Below are 23522 nucleotides of genomic sequence, written 5' to 3'. Positions count from 1 at the left end.
TTCCTACATATTTCTTCAGGTTTTAGATTAAAAGGCACTAAGCAAATGTATACAATACCAAGTCATGAACAGAAGAAGCATATAGAATACAAACACAGTCATAAATTAAATTCAAGGTATTGATTCTTCCATAATTTCTGAAAAAGAAACAACATCGGCAAGCAAGTAGAAAAAGTGATACTGAATAACTTCCTTTCGGAACTATGCACAGGTAATTTTGTTAGTTAAGATCCGTTTAGCTATGTTTATTACACAGGCAAAACATTAAAAATCATTACATTTGTAAACACAATTAGGAAAAGCTGTAACTGTGATTGCCTAAGTAGCCTTTCTGTGGTTCATTGTGCGTAGGTATTTTATTAAAGGCTTTAAATTCTGCATGCATGCTATTTTTTCCCTACAGAAAATTTAAGAGTTAAGCTACTAATATCAAAGTCTTTTCTGCGCATAACTGTAGTTTTCAAAAGCATCTCACATAGCCAAAGTTGCATAGTTTTTTTAGGGGTGACAGAATGTTTATCTGGTACAATAGCTACTCTTCTGCAAATCTCCAAAACCCCCTCCCTCGCTGGTAGTTAAAGAGCTATTAAAAGGCCAGATTGCAGGATTTTTTTTATTTTTTTTAAACATAGGCAAAACAATATCTCATTTTCTGAAAACAGCCTAAGGAGTCTGATTCAGATTTTACAGGAAGAAATTAAGCTGAGAAACACTCGCTATGCAAACATTTTAGCTCCAACACTTCACTACGAATTTAAAAGCGACTGAGAAATGCCAAAATTTAACAAGGAGCAACTTCCAGACCAGCGGGCTCGGCGAGAGCGGCGCTGGCTGCTCCTGCCCGCCTCGCTCGCTGCGCCCTGACTCGCAGCGGCGGCAGCTGGCGCTGCCGGAGCTCCCTAGCTACGGCTGGAACTCCCTCCTCGCCTTTCTCCCCACCCGAACCAGGGAACTAGCATCATCATTATCATTACTACTACTTAGGCACCGGGGCTCTGCCCTGCGCGTTAGTTTGCCGGGCTGCCCGAGGAGGGGCGGGCCGAGGAGGGGCTGCCCAGCGCTCCGCCGCCCTCAAGAGCGCCAGCAGCCGCGAGCGGGCGGGGGGACCGCGGGCGGGCGGCGAGGAGCGGAGATGGGGCGGCGGCTGTGAGCGCCCGGAGCCCCAGCACCCATGCCCGGTAAGTGCCCCGCGCCCCGCAGCCGCCGCCCCGGCACGGCACGGCCGGCGTGCACCCCTTCCCCCGATCCCCAGACACGCACGCTGCAGGCAGACTTGGTTGGACAAGAAATCAGCTCGGCTCTCTCTCCTCCGAACTTAATCGGCCGTCCGGCTGTCCGACCTGCTTTTGGAGCCTGCTAAGGAAACGCCACTGCGTAACTTGCAGGTCTGTTACTCGTCTCTGATTTTTATTCTATGCCTCGAATGCTTTCCCATCACCTAACTGGCTGGCTGTGTGAGTCAGAGAGCAAACAGCCGGTGTAAAGAGTTTACTCCCCCCCCCCCCCCCAAATCATTCGGTTTATACTGTACGTACATTAGAAATCTGGGCATTTTTATAGGGATTAAAACTTCTGAGGAGGAACTACCCAGTCATAACTCCAAAAGGCTTACTGTAAAGGTTAAAACAAGTTTATAAAAATATCAAAACCTAAGCAAAAAGGGATCTAACCCCAAAGCAGACACAGAAAGGTATCCATCAGCACTTCTGTGTGCTAAGATAAGCGTAGTAGCTACTAAGGGCGGGCAGCCCACCGGCACAGGGCATCCAGAGCTGAAGCATTCCAGCAGGTCTTTGGTATCTCCACATGCCACGATCCTGTGTCGCAGCTGAATACAATCATCAGTTTCTCATGATGACAAGTAGTTATTTAATAAATATGTATTTTCTCCTTAGACACAATGGATTCAACTTATTTCAGTGGCTGACTTTCTGATTAGTGCTACGCTGTGGGCTAAGCTATTGGCTCTGTTGCTTATCTATCAGATAAGATGAACTAAAAGAAAATGAGCCAAATTCTCCTTACTCATTAAATCACAGGGAACTTCAATGAAACGGATAAAACTTCACCTCTTATTGACCACTGTGTAAAAATAAAAAAGCAGAATTTGACCCAATGACAGTAGCTGGGTCAGAAATAATTTAGATCATGCTGCAATGAACAAATTCAGTACTGTAAACACATTAAAAAGAAGGCTGGAAATTCATTCTCTTACTCCAAAATCTGGACACAGCTGTGTACCATGCACTGCATTACAGCACACCTCAGCTTACTGTCAGTGCTAAAAGGCGACAGACTGGTTTCAGGAGAAGAACACAGGACAACTGCTGAGAGCAGTAAAGACTTGGGAATGGAGAGGACACAAGTGAAACAGAGAAAAAGTCCTGTTGAGCTTGCTTCAACTTTTATGGCCCTTGAAATGTTATTTTTTTCTTTAACGTACATATGTCAGAAAAGAGACTAAAATCACCAACCATATAAACATTTGTACTGCTGATATTACACCTGTATGAAGTGCACCATTGTTTTCTATTACATTCATTGGCACTAAACTAAAGCGTGTTTCTGAGTCAGGCCTTCTAAAGCTATAAGACACTGACAATGTGTAAAGACATACTTCAGTATGGCCTGCAAAACTAAAAGGGAAGGCACACTTAGAGAATTTCCATGCTCAGGACTGAATTTGAGTTCACATTCCTTCATACTGTACATTCTTACAAAAGGAAACTAGATTACCAGTTTAGCACAACCAGATTTGTCTCTATTAGCATTAATCCATAACAAACAGACATTTGTTTCCTGTTCCTCAGAACAATTATTGTCCTAATAGCCCGGCTGACTGCCGGAAGGTATTCAGCCCACCTAGGGGCTGCAAGGGCAGCAAAGTGCCAGTTGCTCCGGAACAGCCAGGAGCAGAGTGGTCTGTCTGCAGTGGTGGGAGACATGACCGAGTAGATGACTCATGGGGAAGCTGCCAGGCAATTCCTGCAGAGAGCTAAGGCAAAATACACCTGGAGGGGAGTTGCAAAAAAACCTGGCTCCTATGACTGGACCAGAAACAGGAAAATGAGATATGATGGGATAAAGGCCTTTGGGGCACTATGGTCAGGTTAATGTTGGAGCACGTGGTATTTGCTCAAGTGTTCTGTAGCTGAAGGACATTCCATATCACTGATTGCAACATGGCAACAGCAAAAAGATTAGTAATATGTACACTTGCAGCTGACTTCCTGTGCTCCTTACAGTCTTAATCAATAAATTAAATGGCATCAAATTACTTTTCTGAGCTCTTACTCAAAGCTAATAATAGCGTTGATGGAATACGTTGTGCTTATATTGTCTTTATTTGCTTGTACTCTTATATAGACAGGTGACTTAACTGCAAGGCACCTACTAAGCACAGGCAGAAAAAAAGGAGAAAGGAATAAGGCATAATCACAGTTATGCTTTACCAGGTATATATACCATATATATGCTACATGTTATTTTCACATAGACAAACTATTCAGATTTTTAAGCAATCTTACTCAAGAGTTATCTTGTACATGGGGTGCACACTGAGGTCTAGAATATTTAATCTTTTTCATGTATTGCTAGAACACTTCAAACACCCACTTCCGAAAAGAAAAGAAAAACACCCACTTTCGAACTCCAAACTCTGACTAAACTTATTTCCAGATCTAAATACTATTGACACACACGTAATATAAGCTTGCTTGAGGCAAGATAGATATTTTGTTATGGTAAACACTGAAAATCCTTGCATAGAGAAGTGCAAGTTCTTTCAGCAGGGATTTAAAGGAGGAAACAAAGGGTCGCCCCAGCCCTCAGTGTCTTCACAGAGTTCAGAGCCTGAAGAAAGAAGCAAAGATAAAAACAGAAATACAAGCAGAATAGTTAGAAGATGAAAAGGAAAAGGCAAGAATGTTTTAGAGAGGCACTGAAAGCAGCTGGAGTTCACTGCCTTAGTGATAAGGGAGAAATTTAACAGCCGTAATAACAATCTTTTTCTTACACTGGGAACCCTGCCCAAAAGAAAAGCAGCCCATGTGTCCCTGGAAAGCAGTTTTGTAGTCTGCTTGCATCATCTGTTACCCTGACGCAGGTCAGAACTCACCTTCCATTCCAAATGTTAAGCCCTGAGCCAGAGAGCATTCCAGCCTAAGCCTCGAAACCCTGGGGTCGGAGGCGGACAAGCCTACCCTGTTGGGCTTTCTTCTGGTGTTTGAAGGGGAAATGAATCACTGGTGAGAGCCAAGGTTGGAAGCAGATCCAGAGCTGCATCTCATCCTGTCTGTCCCCTAGAAACAGAGAAGGGAAAAAAAGTCAGTACTGGTTGTGAGAGAACTCCAGTTCTCCTCACCCCCACCATTTCAGAGGAGACCCTGATAACTGAGACAGGGCAGTACGCAGCCCTCACCTGATCCTGAGCTGCCCCCCGACTGCAGAGTGGAAGAGAATTCTGCAGTTAAGGCTCTTTTGCAGACAGAGGAGATGCTGGTAGGATCAGTTCTCAGCTGAGATCCAGTCACGCCTGGGTGCACCAGTAATAGATAAGTGGTAGGCCAAGACAGGCTGGGTGTCAGGTACAGTGTAGAAGTGGTCTCTCCAGCCTTTTACTCTAGCATACTCAGTGTAAACAGGCCACAGAACAACAATGAACTGAGCCTATTATCAACTGTCTGACCTTGGTCTGATGAGAAATTATCTTAGAGGAATTCCTCATAAAGACATTTATTAAGTCTTCAGTTTTACTGCTGTGAAACTACAAAAACAACCAAAATGCAAATTACACAGAATCTGGCTTTATCTGAAATAATCAGGATTCAGGAAATAGTGTTTAGGGGATACTTAAATTTGTTTTTCCAGATCAGAAAATGTATGCATCCCTAGAAAGAAAAAATCCCCAGAGCTTTGCTTGTTCTTTGTGCCAGGTTCTAGTGTCAGTTCAACATAGATGAACAGGTAGAAAAAAGAAACAAACAAAACTATGGTACCTTATGTTAGGTGCTTCACTGTATCTTTTTCTTCTGTTATGAGAGTGCTGACGCTTCAATGCTAAGGTAAAATATTAGTACAACTGTTTCCCCTTCCCCCCTGCCCCAAGTCTCTTGATTGCAATCATTGTCAGAGTATCTGAACACTTTCTAATCGCTCACTACTGATGTCATACATCTTCAGCTGTTGTGCCATGCTACATCCAAAGACAAAAGTGTGCATGTGGGTAGAATGCTTCATTTAAAAATTCATTTTCAAGTCCATTTTAGAATGTAGGTCAAATAAGTTTGTCGATTTTAATGTCCTTTTCTTCCGCCAGAACTTATATAACTTTGATCCTGCTATGCTGGTTTATGTGCTTCTATGTTTGAACAGAACAAGTAGTTGCTGTTGCTGGAGGTGTAATAGGAGGGATCCTTTTATTTGTTCTCATTGGAATTACTGCGTACCTGCTCTGGAAGAAATTTTGCCTCCTTTCTTCTTATGAAGAGCTCACTAGTCCTGTCACGACGACACCAGCAAAGGCCATTTTGCAGGATCAGTCATCTTCTGAAATTCAGCCAAAAAGTACAAGGTGCATAATCTTGTTTTGTTTTTAGAGCACAGGCTATTGGTCACTCATTTCAACTTGTCAAAACTCAAATGAGAGATGATCTATATATATGCATGTACAGACATAAATGAGACCCCAAATTATATAAAAACATCAGTCATGTTTTCTTTCATTCTTTAGGAAAATAACACTATTACTATGAATGCAATGATTATTTCTGATTTATGCAATTCAATAGTAAAAGAGATATTGCCATCAAGTGTAATCAGTGCATGGATAGCTTTATGTTACCTAGAAAAATATGGCCCATGGGCCAGAGTCATTCCCAGTAGTCTCAGAATGAAACATCTGAGAACCTAACAATATGACTTCAGCTTTGAAAGGAGGCTCTCTAAGAAGTTAGTTACTGGTGGAGTTCAGGGCTCTAAAACAAAAAGTTGCAGTTGATTCTTCCTTTCCTTTGAAAGATTATTTCCAAAGGAGAAGAAAGGGAAAAGTGAGGGATCTGTCTGAAGACATAAGATCTGATATCCCTAGCTGGAACTTTAGGCATTATACAGATAACATCAATTGTAAAACAAAGGGTATTATCTTTTCTACTTATGCATCTCTATACAGCTTTTACAAAATCAAGAGGTAAAAACAGTAAACATATTACCCTGTTACCAAGTTTGATTTTCGTATTTAAACCTGAAGAGTCAGTAGCTGTTGTTGTTCTGAGCAGATCTAGAAGCGTTCCATTTATCATTCCACCAACACTGCATGGGCGGGACTGGATTAACTTGATGAATGAAGAACAGATTCAGGAAGAGAGTGATCCCTACATGATTCCTCAGTCTGGGCCACGGTCATCATTTCATTCTTTGGGTATGACATTGCCAAAGTGGGACTTTTGGAAGGGGAAATAGAATATTTTGAGGCAGGCTTGTTGGGGGCATACCATACATAGCAGTATACAGTAAGAGCCCCAAACACTACACAGTACAATTTTTTTTTTTTAATATAAGAATTGGGCCAGAATGTAGCCACTCTTTCCACTGCTGTGTAAACTTGCACATAAGGCACACAAAGCAGTCTCTCATTCTATCTTTTTATAAAGGAACAACATGGGGGTAGTCAGGAAGTGTCCCATTGTTGCCTCCAGATACAGCAGAGAGACCACTTGCAGAGAAGGTTGTTTATTGCAACAATAAATATCCAGAACTATCAAGGTACAGTCACAAGAATAAGAGAAAGAAAGAAGGGGGACAGCCTACAATTACTCTCACACTCCAGGGAAAAGGAGTTCAAATCCTGAGTTTATACAACGATAGATTGTTAACAAAGAGATTAACATGGTTTTCCTAATACAGCAGTGGTTATAAAAATGCCTGCTTGAGTCTTGAGACTAACCTGCTGGTGCTTGTTTTTTGTTTTGTGAAGCTGGAGCTTATGTTGTAGGGACCATTAACCCAGAGCTGTACAAGTTTCCTGAAGACAAAAGTGAGACAGATTTTCCTGAGGGCAGCATTGGCCGTCTCTGGTTCTCCATAGAGTATGAGCAAGAGTCAGAAAGGCTCCTTGTCTCCTTGATTAAAGTCAGAAAGCTGCAGCCTCCTGCTGATTCCTGCAGTCCATTTGTGAAAATCTACTTGCTGCCTGATGAAAGACGGTACTTGCAGTCCAAAAAAAAACGCAAAACCCTTAACCCACAGTTTGATGAAAACTTTGTTTTTCAGGTACTTACCTTTTGATGAAGCAGATTTTTGTTTGCAAATATTAACTTGTCAAACCAAAGTACATGTTTTGTGAAAATGAGTAATTTTCTACAAACTTCTACCAAAATACAAGTCGTTTTCATCGGCGATAAGATTTATTACTGGATCTTCTGGAGATCCTGGGCTACGTAAGTCTGTGGCTACAGGACTGATCTTACATGTGGACTGCACCAAAGATTCCAGGCTTTGCTGTCCTGGGAAGAACAAAAATGTGAGTTTGAACTAGAGCTGAGCAGCTGGCAGCCCAGCAGCTCTAGAAGTCCAGGAGCAACCTAGTTTAACTAAGGCTTTCATAGCTTTTAGGTTCTTTGCTGTGGAAGCAAGCTAGAAACTAGAATGTATTGTATAATAGATTCGACATGTATCATATAATATTTGTGTAGTGCCGTAAAGCTAGGAGCCTGGCTCCCAAGCTCAAGGGCTTCAGGAAGGCTTATGGTCTCACAAGACACAAGCTTTAAAACTAAAAAAAGTTTGAGGTTCAAACAACTGAAAAATGAATGTTTATAGAATTCTAAGTTTCTGTGTCTAGAAATGAAAGCATCAAATAATACTAGATATATACAGGCTGAAAAACTGCCAGCTAACTTCACATTTTCCAAATGAGCTAATTTTATTTTAGCTTGGATCTTTCAATTCCTGCATAGCTAAAACTTTAGGCAGATTAAGAAACTGGACTTTAAATAATCAAAGGAAATCTCCACCTACCTCTAACACACTTTGAAAAAATTTTCATTTGAAGTCATGCCAGAGTAGAAAAGACTCAGATGCAATTACATTTATTAACATATTCTTCCTCTTCCTGTACAGGTTTCCAGTAAAATGTTGTTCCAAAGTACTCTGAAATTCTTGGTTTATCACGTTGATAAGCAGAAGAAGCACCATCTCCTAGGCCAAGTTATCTTTCCATTGAAAAATGAAACACTAACTGATGACAGCAAACTAGTCATATGGAGAGATTTGGAGAAAGAAAACTTGGAGGTAGGCACACCCCAGTCTGCTTAGCATTGAACTTCTCCCTCTCACCTTACAAGTATTGGAGGGATATAGGCGAGGTAGAAGAATATAGTATCATATACTGTATCAAATGCAAAAGTATTTGATAAACACTTGGTATCAACATTCCCATGTTACTAATTTGTGACTCCATAGCTCTTGGTATAATCATTATCAATCCAATTGCTAGGAAACAGTTACATGAGTTAAAAGGAGACAGTTATATGAGAAAGCGCCTATTGTTGTTTTGAATTAGTAAGAATAGAAAAAAGCACAAGATGAGAGGAAACAGGCATCACTTGGAAGAGATACAAATTCAGAAGTTCAGGAAGGCTGAAAGAGGCTTCTTATGCATATTAGCCTGAAGCAAGAAACAATACTACTGTAGCAAGACAGCAGGGTTTGACTACCACTATACATAAATCCACAAAAAGAGAGAAATCTGGCCATTAGCAAATAAAGAAGCAACTCAGATGCCCAGTGGAAGGAGGAAGGGAATGGCTGTCTGCATCACTGTTTTAAGTCATCTAAATAGCATGCTGTGGAGAGGTATCAGGTAAAACTGGGACCTTGACTGGAAAGACTTATCTTGTTTGCTTAACTAAATATATCTATCCCTGTAAATAAAAACAAGGAAGGACCAAGTCAGAATATCCTGCAAATACATATATAGCGACAGTATTTTCAATTGTTTCTATCAAATGTTACAGTAGTGTAGATAAAGCCATCACAATTCAGTAACACACCTTGGTGTGGCAGAAACCACTGATGTGAAGAAGCATCCCTCCTCCTCCCCCCATTTGTCTGTCTGAGAGAGGTTTTCAGATATATTTGACTAGTGCTCTTCTGCTTCCAAAGCCTCCTTCAGAGTATGGTGATATCCAGTTCTCCCTCAGCTACAATGACTACCTGGGCCGTCTCACTGTAGTGGTTCTGAGAGCAAAGGGATTAAAGCTCCAGGACGAGAGCCATGCTGCCAGTAAGTGCAACCTTCCTCTCTGCTATCAGCTCCAGAATTCCTGTTCTAATCTGCTCCTTCCTCATCTGTCCGCCCAAGCTTGCGCTGAGTGAATCTCCATAGAAAAAATAAACATCAGGGTGATTTAATTTGTGTAGAAACAAACCATAACTTTGTTACCAGGATAATAAAATTTTGATAGCTCAGTTCTGCTATGCTTTGGTTTCGTGTCACAATAAATGTTTTGTCCCACATCTTTAGTAACATTTTTTTTTTTCTTGATCTCTCAGTGCTTTTATGCAGTAAGCAACATTATTTTACTGCACTCCAGTCCAAAGAAGGTGGCATTTCAGGCAACAGCTACATTTAAAAAGTTGCCCCAAGGCAAAAAATTTTGAGGCAAAAGCCTAGAGGTAGCTACTGCAGGACAACTGCTCACACTGAACAGCTGTCCTGGGAGGGAGTTGAAATGGGAGAAAATTCCCAGCTTAGGACAGCCTGACCTCAGTTCAGGGGATCACAGGATGGAGTCGCAATTTTCCTCCCTTACTGCAGCTGGGGTTTTCCTGAGGGAACCTGCTCATGTGTCCTTGGCCTCAGAGATGTTGAGTGTAGAGACTACCTCAAAATGTCATTTATCTACACACTCAAACATTAGGGGTAGCTAAAACAGATGGAAGAACCAAGCTTCAATGTGTCTGCATCTTTAGTGATTTTTTGAAGGGCTCTGAAACTAAAGAATACAAACGTAAAATATACCCAACAGTATCTACATAGAGATGAATTTGCTCTGTTTAGGGCAGAACTGGTAAAAGACGACTTACACAGCAAAGATGATGAGAATACACAGCTTTCCAATTAGCACAACCATACCTTATTCATCGTGCACTTGTTGTAGGAGAAACAACGGACAACCAAAAAAATCATGCATTAGTTCTAGAAAACAAACAGCTAAGATAAGGATGGCCAGAAAAAAATATGACTAGTTCTTGGAAGATGAATGGCAAAATAACACTATGAACTAAAAGCAAAAGTTCCTAATTTTGCATCATGTCAATAACTTTACAAGAGAGGGAGAATACCTCTTAATACAACTCATCTCTGCCTGATAGTTCAGTTTTGAAGTTCTGCAGCACCGAGAGCCAGAATTCTATTTGTTTCTTTCCACAGATCTAACATTAATCTTCCACGTTATTTAATGCCAGTATATTGCAGGTTATTCGTTCTAATAAGCAGGAGTCACAGGCACTCTCTGGAAGGAGGAGCTGTCAGAAGACAGTTCTGCAGGATACATTACTAGAGATAAAAACAAATGAAAATTAAATGCATTGGGTGTTCTTTCATTTGATAAAGCCCTTCAAGCATGACTTAGGGACCACAGATGCTCCAGTAAATCCTAAAGAAAAACTGAAATAAAAAGTTTTGTAGAGATAGGGCTCTTTTCTAATGTGACACTAATCTTTGATGGAAGATACACAGTATAGAACAGTAAGAAAATATTTTTAGATTAAAACTAGTGAGTTAAATATATTTAAGTAGTAATAAGGAAGCAAGTAACAAATAGCTAAAAATCAGACTTTATACAAATAGTTTACATGGTAATCCAGAAATAATGCCCAGGTAGCACAGCCCTGACAGAAAAAGCACCTATTCTGGTAAGCCTGCAACCTCCCAAACAGTAATGAGAGCCTACTGGATCTGTGGAAATAACAAAGTGACATTAGGATCTTGCCAGTGCTGGATCTGTCCTGACACTTCTAATCGTTTTTGCTATACAGACTAACTTTAATGAACTGAATAGCAGGGAGTAATAAACACAGTAGCAGCAGGAAATCTCTTACTGCTTCACTGGAAAAGAACAAATCTTTAGCTAGCAATTAGGATGAAATTTCTTTATGCTTGTCACTAAATTTTGTAGAGGAGGAAGGAAGAATGGAAAATTTCAGACTACCCTGGATCTCATTTTCAAAGATCTACTGAATAACACCACAATGTAATACCGGTCACCTTACCTTCAGGAAGCAAAGCAAGATTTTTTTGTTGTTCTTCCTCCACTTCTTCCCCCCACCATTTTCATAATATTTTCTAGAAGAAAAACAGCAGACAGACCATTTGAAACCATTCTTTCACATCTTTTCCTCTAATTTTCCATAAAATTCCTTATCAGCAGGGCAGCAAAATTCCTTAGCAGCCATTGGAAAAACCTTTTGTTTAAGGATTGTTTGAATAGGATAATGCTGTTCCCCCAAAGGGATTCAGTTTTATCCGAAACTTATCTGATCCAAGTGCAGGCTGTAGCTGTAAGAGGTGGTCCACCCCTCACAGGTCCACCCCTCCCTTATGTTGGATCGAATGACCATGTGATCGAATATATGAAATGGATACTGATCCAACAAACTAAGCCTTCAAAAAAAAAAAAAGAAAAACCAACTGCATCAGATGGAAGGGAAGACACAGAAATAAGTGATCAAGGATGCAGGGTAAGAGTAAGGCTGTTCCTTTCAGCAACAGCTTTTGTATTGGGAAAGTGCACTGCAACCTAAGTACTTTGTGTACTCCCTACTTCATGTTATGCATTGCATTACTGCCTTATGTTTCTTGAATCTTTCATGATCTAATGATATAACTACTATTGACTCCTAAAAGTCTGAAATTGCCTTCAGCCTATCCTCCCAAGTGCCTGTGATGTATTTTTTGATTTTTTTTTTTTTTTAATCCAAGGTGTATATGTCAAAGTCTCGCTAATGAACCATAATAAATTCATCAAAAGTAAAAAGACAGCAGCTGTTCTGGGATCCCTCAATCCAGTGTATAATGAAACCTTCAGCTTCAAGGCAGATCAGACAGACCTGGATACAGCAAGCCTGAGTCTATCTGTGTTCCAGAATATCGAGGGAGACAGTAAGATATATAAATTATTACATTTAAGATGTCATAAATCTCTTACATATTGCAGAGATATTTTAAACCTGAGAGAAATTCATTCCTTTTTGGCAATAATCATAAAAAAATCAAAGAGGTTTAGGGTATTTGACAGCCTGTTTCTTAAAAAAGCGGAACAACTTATTTGCAGTAAGTGTATGTCTGTCTTTCAAAGGCTAAAAATTAAACATAAGGCATGACTAGAACTATGTAGACTAGTCACTGTCCATATATACGAGCAGCTATACTTTTGTTTCATTTTGGTATCCTAAGGAAACAAGCTTATGCAATTACGTTCTGTGAACATTTGTGTATATGGCCCACAACCCATAAATTTTGAAGCCATTAACCATTCTTAACCAAATTTGAAAGAGGAAAAGAAGTTCTAATTATCACAACAGTTCAAGAGATGAGAGAGAGGAAAGAGACTTTACAAACATTGCCTTTTCCTGGCAGAAAACCCGATGCTTGAAATCAGTTGTTACTAACTGCTGAAAACTCCATTAAGGAGGTTGCTCTGAGAGCAAACCAGAATTCAATGTTTCTGCTGGTCACAAGGCAAACACCTCTTCCTGCAGTGCAAATATGATCTCAATAATGAAACATTAATAACCTCCTTTGGATTCACATGCTCTTAAAAAAATTTCTTTTAGATGAGATTTCAGGTAGTTTTTTTAGCTTTGAGGCTTGACAAGGACTTGTACTAGGATCAATAATTGAATCTTTCATCATCTGCACTTGCAGGCAACCAACTGCTTTACATTCTGAAGTTCATGTAAGGCAGGTTCAAATTATTTTCCTCATCTACAGCTGAAAACCTCAGGCATGAAGAAATGATCTGCTCATTGGCAGAGGGTGGTCAGTGTTAGAGCATGAAACAGACCTCACATATTGTGACTCCCAGCTGATGCTCCAGTAACTAAATGTATTCTTTCCCAAGCGAGAGCACCAGCTGAATCCTACTAAGGTTGCAGATGCCCAAAACTAGGGCACAGTTCCACAATAAACTTGAGGTACAGGGTCTGGGCAGGTAAGGATCTGTATGCCTTAAACTGATTCTCATTTAGAGCCCAGGCAACAGAGTAGGCCTGAACTGACTAAATACTCGCTTACTGCAGTACCTTTTAATGCTGAATCTTAGCACGTAGATACTAGGGGAACTTGAGATCTAGAATGAATTCCTTGATGAAAACTTTGGTTTGAAAATAACTTCACAACATGCATCTCAGAAATAAAGGTTAATATTCTAACTTCAGGTGAGGATTCAACAGAAGCACTGACAGGTGCTGATCACTAACTGCTTTTTTTTCCCCCCCCCAGAAGCACACCTGCTGGGGCGTGTAGTAGTTGGGCCCTTCATGTACACTCGGGGCAAAGAACTAGAACACTGGAACGAGATGATCAGCAAGCCCAAGGAGCTGGTTAAACGATGGCATGCTCTCTGCCACAGCACTTAAGCAAGCGGCATCACTCTGAGGACAAAAAAAACACCCTTAAAATGAGAAGCTCTCACTGTCTTTCACAACCTAATGATAAATGGTGCAAAATCTTCGACCATTTAACGCTCCCAACTGGACAAGAGTATAACAAGAAGGTAACATTTTTCCTTCCCCAAACACAGACAGAAGACTTGGTCCCTGGTAGGCTGGAACTCTTATCTTCCCTCTCTCTTCAAAATATTTTTCCATTTTAATTAGTACATAGCAGAGCAAACAAAGCAGGAAGACATAAATATGATCTCCCAGTGTTAGTTATTTTGACTAGTGGACACAAATGACGCTCCATCATTTGGATGGAACCCAAAATAACCTATGAATTGTCAGTTACGATGTAAGGCCTAACTGCCTAGTGCGTTGCATCACCATGGACAGACTGGCTTCACCAAAATGGATGGAGGTCCACTAAGCATGGAACTGTCAAAACACTGTCAAAGTCCAAAATATGTTGACTGATTGCTAAATACTTAGAATGTATTTAAGATAATAGCATTACATTTAAAACCTCTTTTGAATATAAATGGTGGAAAACACTGAGTGGATATTGTTCAAACAGCTATAAGTGCTTGTTCATGCCCCTCAGCATAGCTCACTTCTTGCAGTAATTCAGTTAGATATTCTCAGCTGACCCCAACATACAACACTTTGCTGACACTGAGGGAGAAACAGAAAAGAAGCCCTCAAGTCAGAAATGACTGGAGGCTTGCAGGAGTATGGGAGTACTCAGGGAAAGTGCCACTAGGCGCTTGCCCTACCTCTATGCTTTTACCCATATACATGCTTTTGACCTCTGTGGGAGACAGAACATGAGTGACAAGGACCTTTGGTTTCACCTAGTATGGCCACTCTTACACAGAAAATCTGATCAATTAGCTTAAGCCCCTATGGCATAAATCTGTTTCAGTGGTAGAGTTTTCTTCATTAAGTAAATAACTTTTCTGCAAAATAAGTCAGAGCAATTATCTTTAATCAAAATAAGAGAAATAGGACATTTTCTTCTGAATTGTTCACTGGGGACCTGAACTCTGCAACTTTCACACCCTGCAGTCATAAACCAGATAAACAGACTATTGCAATGGAACATTTTGTACAATCATGTTCCAAGAGAACAGTAATCTCTGCAGTTGAAATCAAGCCGACTTCCTTTCAAACAGGATACAACATTAATTAATTCAATATATTAAAAATGGGGCTTCTCTGAGGAGATGAGAACACTTTCCATTTTGACAATATTGTTATTGTCTAAAGGAAATACTGTGTATGAGAATATATCTGAAAGGGACTATAAGATAACAGACTCCACCTGATCCCCCACATGAGATATTATATGGTACCCTCATTTTGTATTGCTTACCGCACCACTAGGTATAAGAAAGTCCAGGCTCATTACATTTAGTTGAATCTTACAAAATGCTCAAACCGCATTGTATCTTCTCCAAATGAGTAATGCCAGTGTCCCCAAATCCAGAGCTGTTTTTTCATATTCTACTCCTACAGACTACTGTAAAAAAGACTAATAGGCAACATATCTGATCTGGGAAAGAAAGCTATATATAAAATGTATACTAGCTGTATTACTATGATAAAGCAATTTTAGCAAATACACTGTCTCCATCTTTATGATTTAAACCATATCAATAAACATCTTGAAGATATTAGAAGTGAACAGTTAAGGATGCTTCAAGCAGTTATGTTTACTAGCTTGTGCAGGCAGATACATGTAATGCACAGTGTCTATTAACATAAATACCTCTAAAGCCGGAAATGAGGGGCTTTTGTTCACTTGTCTGACTTGGTGTACAATATAATAATATAATATAATGCATTGTACCAGTGTGGTCTCTTCTTTATGCTTCTTATAAAGTACCAAGCATTTATGTTTGCATGTTCAATAATTACAACTAAACTCATGGAGAAACATATTTAAATGCACTTACCAATGTACTTGATGTTGCTCAAGGTTATCAAAGTAACGTAAGCGAGAAAGGTCCTTTATGATTCTTCCTGAACAACAGAGCTATTCCAGTAAAGACAGACACATGATTAAATAAGGAACATTAACAGTGATATCAATTGTCATATACACAATGCAGCAATTTTTTACCTGCTTTTTATGGATCATCCATCTATTTTTCATGCTTGAGACTTGCAGTGAGATGGAGGAAGAATGATTACAAGACCTATCAGTGTTTAACTACTAGTGTTTCTTTTCTTCTGAAAAATTTTAAGGTACTAATATTTACCATTTGAGTTAAATGCATAACACAGGAAAACACCAATCTAAGAAGTACACAAGAAACAGACATTATAAAATCATACAAAATGTGACCTTCTCCAATACTCCCCAGGACTATGATAAACATGAGAATTTTTAAAGTTCTGCAATAAATTTAGCATTTGCTCAATAAAAGTACAAGTGCCCTTCAAACGGCAGTGAGTAGCAATTGATCAATGTTTTAGAACAGACATGAATGGTTACATTCTTGCCCTAGAGAACAGGAACTTAGACAAGAAATCCCGCCGCTACTGAAGCAGAGAATTTATCTGCATCTATTCCCCTGTGCACCATTCTCTACCTTACCTTCTCTCCCAATTAAAATTATACCTACACTAGTCCTTTAAGAAGCCTAATGATGACTGTCACCTGCACTAGTCTGCCCTTCTTCTAAGTGAGAAAATGAGGAACTAGATGATTATTTGGAGATTATCTGCTCTTAAAATAATAGTACATTCTAAATGCAGCAGCTTGTTGAAACAGAAAGGGAGCATGAAACCTTACATATGATGGGTCAGAAAGCTCCTGAGGAGCAAATTCCCATACCAGATGGAGGCACAGAAAGATAATGCAATAGCTTTCTGTTTAGAAGGCAAGGAGAAAATTTTGAAGTGGTAAACACAAGGCAGCAGGACCTAGAAATTTTATGGAGAATTACCAAAGCGCAGACATGAACCAAGAATCTGTAGAATTACAGTAAATTGATTGAAGTTAACATTGAACTATGATGTTATGTTTGTAATTTGGATTTCAAGGAAGAATACTGTTAAACGTGAGTCAGAGTAACTATCTGAAAGATCAGAAGAGGATGAAGCAGTCAGGTTCAAATCAGCTAGAGACACCTAACCAGAACATGCAGAACTTGGCATTTAGCAACGCAGAGCTTCAGCAATCTACATAATGCAACTTCCTCCTGAAGTTGTCAAATCATCCCAATGAGACCACACATTGACAGGATGTCAAACAATCTAGGATTTATCTAATATAATTGATGTCTGATGTTCAAGAGTCTTAAACTCAAAGAGGTTCTGGAATGCTTTAATTCATACAGGATCAGCATCAATGATACCATCTCATTTAAACAGATCTGAACATTGATATTGCTCTTCCTCTCAACATGGTTTTCCCTAGCATTAAGGGAACCACATTCTAGAATGAGACATTCCTGAGTAAAGTGTAGACAATGAGGTATAAGAGGCTTGGATCCTTGGGACTCTTACCAAGGTGATGGATTAGGACATCATCCTGATTTTGCCAAGTCATATGGAAGTAAACAAGATGAAAAACTGCTCCAATACTGAACAGTGAGATAAAATCCAACCATTGTAACCCTGGAATTCTGCTTATACAAAGCTGTGATTTGCTATATTATCGTTACCACAGTTGGTCAACAGTAGCAAAAGTAATTGTTAATTCTTGATCATTAGATGAGGACATTACAGTTGAGCCTCTTCTGAGACACACGTTCTTCCTTCACCTTAGGCTTGGCACTGTGGAGATTATGATCCCTGTACAAAGACTCTGGGGTGTTTCTCTTCAGAAGAGGTCACTGAGTTTTTTCTGGAACTTTTGTCTTGGCATTTGCAATAGCCTTTGTCAGCACCTGACTTGCACACCAGTGGTGCCAGTGTTGAGTTTAGTTTTTGGTGTCACTGTGCTGTCTTTCTTGTGCTACTCTTGTGTATCTTGGCACAGCAGGAAATATATCTTGTTGGCATAAGCTCAGCATTCTTGTGTTCACTTCCACAGGAAGTGACAAAGCTGTCAGAGATAATTCCAAAATATGGTAGTTCTGGTCTTGCTATCATGAGAAATGAGTAACATTCTAGCAGAGATGGACAAAAATACCAGGGAATTATCACATAACAGGCAGGGCTTAAACCTGAACACCGAGTCCGCCATGAGAAGTAGACCTCCACAAAAAGGTCTGATCAGTAGAATCTGACCAATTAGATTGATCAGTACACAAGTAGTTAAATACAGCAATAACAAGGTACATGATGTTGTGAGACTTCAGATGGTTTTGAAGAATCTCATTCTCAGCTAATAACCAGTATCTCCTGACGATTCTCCTTCTGCCAGACTGATAAGAAACATTATCATCTTCCCCTTTATTGGTACACAAGGAAAAACATGGCTTGCACATGGCTGTACTCAACACCATTATTAAAAAAACAACAGTCCCAAACTGGTTTCACACACATCAGATACAATAGCACATGCAACAGAATCCAAACTAACACCAGAAAACACCGTTTCTCAATCGTAAGTAGCAACTTCCAGGAGACTGCACTTAAAGGCTCTCTTATCTTAGTTGTATCACTGTATTACTGGCATTCAATTACACCTGAGAATTTGATTCATTATCAAATTCAATTTTGAGAACAGTTCTGTGTTCAAAGCCTGTGGATAGTAAAAACATCCTGTATGTGGAAACAGATTTCTAACTGAGAACAAGGCAGGTCAAGGATCTGCAAGGATCTAGTAAGAGAACACATTAAGTACTATTTATACTCTACAGCATCTACCAGCCTCAGTGAGAGGCACAGTTTATATCAGAGAAAAATTATTGATCACTATCAATATATCCAACTGTTTTTGCAGAGCAATGCTTATAAGTCTGTTGCTTTACTAAGTCAGGTAAAGTCATCATTTACTCAGTCTTTACTGATAAAAATCAGTATCAGAATAAAAGACTAAGAATTCAATTCATTTCTAAATCAGATTAAGGGAAGAAAGTTTTGCAGACTAGCGTTAAACTGATATTAAATTGACTTAAGGTGATTAAGTTTATTTGCCAGCTTATGCTACAACAATACATACAACAATTTAATGATTTAAGGGGTCCATGAAAGAATGTGCCAGTTTAATTACAAGAGGTTTTAAGCAGTTTAGCTAAATTGGTGCAACGACTTCTAGTTAAACAAAACTAGTTTCTCAATGAGATAGAGCTGTTTTACAAGAGAAGACAGCAACAGCAAAATTGCTGGGGAGAAATGGCAAAAATTCTGCTGTTAAAAGAAGGAAAGCAACCATAACACAAGAAAAAGTACAAAGGAATAACCAAGTTAGAAATAAGACACAGGATAAGACAAACAGAAGAAAATCTCAGAACTAAAATGATACCACAGAATTGTAACTATCTTCCTCTAATCTGCCAGATCCACGAGAGTTCATAGACTTTCAACACTACAGAACTTCCCCTGGAGAGAAGGGCCAAAGTGAGAGACAGCAAGAGGTTTTTATTAAGATAAAAACATATGTATAAAAATATACTTTGTGACAATTCATCAATAGTACAGTAACAGTGCATACAATTAGATATTCCATACCAGTCCTTTTGTTTTTTGTATAAATTAAATATAAAATCCTTTCTTGTATTTTGATTTGTTTCCTTGAGCTAATTCATTTTTCTTCTATTTGCAATCTGCTTGTTCATATGGTCTCTGTTAATCAATTATTGCAGAGGTCAATGCTTCAGAGATCAAGATGAAAATTTAGCAGATGGAAATCTTTTTGCAAAGGATAGCTGTTTTCATCTAGCACAAAATGGCTCCTAATTTCCAACAAATAGGATGCTTCCGTATCTGCTAGCAGCGAATGACACAGTTCTGCTACTATTATGCGGTAGGTCATATCCGAGGAGGGCACTGTGAAAGACAGAACAGTCCAATTCACTTTATGTTCGTAATGGCACCTAACATACGAGTTCTACCCCCATGAAAGCTACACTTAATTATTGGAAATGTAGTTCAGCATCTGAATAGAAAATTAGCTTTTGCTTCTAATCACTTTTTTCCCCCCAAATATTTTGTTAAAACTGCTTCTCATTAAACCATAACGCCTGTGAATCACATAAAACATGGTAAGAGATTCTATTTTGCATACAGGGAATCCTATTTAGTAACTGAATATTTAGTTATATAGTGTGTAATAAATGTTCGTACCATTTTACCTTTTACTACCTCAACTCTGAACTTCCAGCCTCTCCCACGTTTGTTTCAAGGCAACTGAAATGTTTTCTTAAAGGTTTTTAAGACAAGAAGTCACTTTAAAGCTGAATATATATTATATAAAATACAAGCAGTCATCATACCCATCCAGAATGATGATTTCATCCTGAGTCTAACATACAGTCAATAGTTAAAAACTTAGTTTTCATTGTGAACTTTGTGGCCCTTGATGGTTCTACAACAAAAAATTCATGGAACAGTACCTACTAATCTGTTCAGCCAGTCTGCAGGAATATTGAGGAAGATTTTTTCCATCAACTCTGACACCACATGAACATAAATTTCATATCCTCCATCTTCGACTGTCATCAAAGCAGGTCTAGATCAGAAAGCAGAAGGCTCTTGAAAGATAATTTGTTACATTTTTCTGATTGATGCAAATTTTCTGATGAAAAGTAATTCAATGCGATTACCCTCCAACATAATACCAATAACTAGAAAATATCTATGAACTCATCTTCTCTCAACCTGTAGAGTCAGAATATGAGCTTGATACATTCCAAATTCACTACACAACATTAAAATAACCTCTAAAGTTATCAGTAAGCCTTACTTTCAGACAACTGCAGAAAAAGTGCTTTTGTAATATCTGCTATTTTTCCAAGAGAAAATGAGAACTGCACCAAACAAGATTTCTAAATCCTCAGAGCATAAGTTAAGCTGACTTAAAGCTGAACATGTGATGCTTCTCCTGAAGCCCAGAGTCCATGTCTTGAGATTAAATTTATCTATAATAGACTGAAGGTAGTGTAGTTTCTTTTTTGCCAAAATGAGAAAAATAATCCTTCTTCATTTAAGGAACAATTTTCTCAGGTCAGCTATTATATGTACCAAGAAGTTGTATTAATGGTGGGAAAGCCTTTTCTTATCAATCAACTTAGAAAACACTCTACAGTCTTTTGTATTTCAATCCTTTGTTTTGATAATGTATTCACAGTGGGCAAAATACTAAACAAACATGCAAAACCCTTACTAAATCAGAGAGAATTTTACCTAATAGTAACGCTTGGCCTGATGTGCATAGAAAGAAAGGACAGTTGTCTTCATATAAAATGACAGATACAGTCCTAACTAGTTTTCTGAAGACCTTCTTAAAAGGGGGAGTAACTTCAGCTGAGCGTGAAATCCTAAGTTATCCAAAGTCAGGTACAAGCAAAATAAGTACGTATGTGTACATCTGCACACAGAAGTTTTCACTATGCATGCCATGTGATTTAGAACTAAGTTACAGCAAAGGCAAATACATCCAAGTACTTAAAGTTACAGCATTTTAGGAGTCAAGGACATTCCTTGTTTTTGACTTCATACACTTGATCAGTCATGCAGCCTAATCAGCCTACTCTCTGTATGAAGGCAATTAAAACTAGCAGAATCTGTTGGTAGCTTAGCAATCACTTCATCCCCCCACTGATACTTCTAATCAGTAAGAATAAGTGCCAAAGCAAATATTTTTAAAAAGGCATTTTCATTTCAGAAAAATGTAAAAAAAAAGAAAACAAAACACTGGATTCAACTCAGTTTTATTGGTTCTGGATGATATCACTGATACTGAAGAACACAAACTCTTAATTACTTCAGTGATTTACACAAGCCAGTATAGTATTTGAAAGGAGGTGATAGCATGTCTGCATGGTAATCCTTAATAATAGATCCAACAAAACATTAAATGACAATCTTGCATACTGAGTTTGTATGAACATTTAAGAACCAGCTTCTCCAGTATTTATTTGCAGTGTATATTTAATTGTCATACCATGTCCTGCATCATAGTTGATGAATGTCAGAAGTTATATAAATCTCACTGCTGTTAGCAATATTGATTTTTGGGAAAACCAAAGAAAATTAATCTTGAGAAACAATTTGTTCCCAAATACTAAGACCCCTTCATCATCCTAATAAAAGCCTATTTGAAAAGTAAAGCTTTAAGACTACCTATGAAGAGGCAATTGCTAACTGTGCTGTGTTCCCAGTGAATATCAACAAACAGAAAACAAAACTGAAGGCATTACTGCAGGTTCCATTAAAAAAAAAAAGAGAGAGAGAGAGAGAGAGAGAAACAACCAAATAATTAATCTGTAGTTATACCTGTTGCCATCAGCAAGTACCAATACATACAGTGCTAACCAAGAATGATACTAGCTTACCTTTATATGCAAATATTACCCTGAAATAGTACAGTTAATTAAGTAAAAGATAATTTGATCTTAATCCTTGAGTTTCTGGAGGAATTCATGTTGGTATACTTATTTGAAAATGCATCTGGAATTTTTTTGTTATAAAACTAGTGTTATGTCATTTACATCTTTGAACTTTAAGCATATATTTAAAGTACAAATGTAAATAAGTATGTGTATACATAAATATGTACATGTATGAATTTAGATCTACAAATATTCAGAGGTATGTAAAAAAAAGGAAAGATATTTGAAATGCAAAGTAGGAATATAAAAGCTCAAGGGTATCACTTGGAATGATGTCATCTGTATCAACATCACCTAGAATTGTTTGTAGTAATACAGCATTTTATAGCCACTACGTAGTATCAAGATAACATCTTTTATAGTACAACAAAAAACAAATGGTATCACATACTGCTAAACAAGTAAAAACAAAATTCTTATTTTATTGGAAAGCATTTTATATTGTAGGATATGGTCAATAGTGTTCCTATTAGGTCTAAAATCAATCCAGTCAGAGACTGCTGTCCCACAAACATTGCTCTTTCCAGTTTGCTGTTTCACATGATTAAAAAGTGATACTGAATGATAAACAACTGGGAAGAAGTGATTCTTCTTTTTAATGTAGGTATTGCCTAAATTTCAAGTTCGTATTTCTTCTTTGGAACCATTATGGGTGCCATTCCTTTACTGTTCTCCCAAATCAGTCATTGGCATTGGTTTTTGCTGTGCTCATGTGATGATACATTAAATCCTTTATAGTGATGCTCAACAGGTGGTTTCTGCTTGCTTTCAGCTTCGCAGAGTGATCATACTAAGCCTAATTGCTTCCACAGTTGATGCAGCTTCTACCCACCATGCCCTGTGACTGACCCGAGACTCTTTACAATGTGCTGTGCAACACAGGCATCAGAGTCCTCACACTTTTTTTTTTTTTTTTAAGAAATTTTACACTACTCTGATCAAAGCAGGATGCAATGCTGGTATCCTGACCACCCCCCACAAAGGAAACTAAAGCAATAAACCTCAGAAAATACCAGAACAATGTAAATCCTGGTTATAGCAGTACTGGAACAGTATCTAAACAGAGTATGCTACACAGAGTAATAAAATACAGCACAACCATCCTCAGTAATGAGCTTTTCAATGGGAGATATTCCCATTTCAGAATACAGCTGCTAAGTTGTGCTCACTGCAGAAGTGGCAGAAATGGAAGAAAGGCAGTCACTTCCAGAAGAGACCTACTACTAAAGATGCACTGTCAAATAGGACTGGCAGTCAGCCAGTGCTTCAGCATATTGTCATTTGGAGAGTGTTATTAACATTAATAAATTAATTCTATAGTTAGCATGATGAATATACCTAGCAGCATTAATT

The 23522-nt window shown here is 38.6% G+C and overlaps 2 protein-coding genes across 10 annotated transcripts in view; one reads left to right on the top strand and one right to left on the bottom strand.

Annotated features, from left to right (window-relative positions):
• Positions 1 to 1117: 1117 nt before the first annotated feature.
• Positions 1118 to 15498, top strand: LOC106499874 (synaptotagmin-15). The gene is made up of 8 exons (XM_067299817.1): positions 1118 to 1178; positions 5374 to 5572; positions 6276 to 6418; positions 6974 to 7269; positions 8119 to 8289; positions 9163 to 9283; positions 11984 to 12163; positions 13505 to 15498. The coding sequence occupies exons 1-8, from the start codon at positions 1172 to 1174 to the stop codon at positions 13639 to 13641; spliced, it is 1254 nt and encodes a 417-aa protein (XP_067155918.1). The 5' UTR covers positions 1118 to 1171; the 3' UTR covers positions 13642 to 15498.
• A 1479-nt stretch (positions 15499 to 16977) lies between these two features.
• The window catches only part of SHLD2 (shieldin complex subunit 2), a 52131-nt gene continuing 45586 nt past the window's right edge, over positions 16978 to 23522 (bottom strand). For 8 of the 9 annotated variants that reach the window (XM_067299805.1, XM_067299806.1, XM_067299803.1 and 5 more), the window contains 2 exons: positions 20172 to 20287; positions 16978 to 19605 (listed from right to left, as the gene is read on the bottom strand). In XM_067299805.1, the coding sequence (XP_067155906.1) occupies positions 19433 to 19605; positions 20172 to 20287 (289 nt within the window). In that variant the 3' untranslated portion in view covers positions 16978 to 19432. The remainder of the gene's footprint in view (positions 19606 to 20171; positions 20288 to 23522) is intronic. The other variant, XM_067299812.1, reaches the window with a different exon arrangement.

The sequence above is a fragment of the Apteryx mantelli genome, chromosome 7 (assembly GCF_036417845.1).
Source record: "Apteryx mantelli isolate bAptMan1 chromosome 7, bAptMan1.hap1, whole genome shotgun sequence".
In the NCBI taxonomy this organism is placed as follows: domain Eukaryota; kingdom Metazoa; phylum Chordata; class Aves; order Apterygiformes; family Apterygidae; genus Apteryx; species Apteryx mantelli.
Note: the sequence above shows the minus strand (reverse complement) of the source record. Positions and strands in the feature narration are given on the sequence as shown.

What these genes read in the sequence shown, in the direction of transcription:
- LOC106499874 (XM_067299817.1), top strand. An exon ending in ATTCAGCCAAAAAGTACAAG is followed by an intron (nt 5,573 to 6,275) that starts GTGCATAATCTT and finishes TGTTCTGAGCAG; the next exon opens with ATCTAGAAGCGTTCCATTTA. An exon ending in GGACGAGAGCCATGCTGCCA is followed by an intron (nt 9,284 to 11,983) that starts GTAAGTGCAACC and finishes TTTTAATCCAAG; the next exon opens with GTGTATATGTCAAAGTCTCG.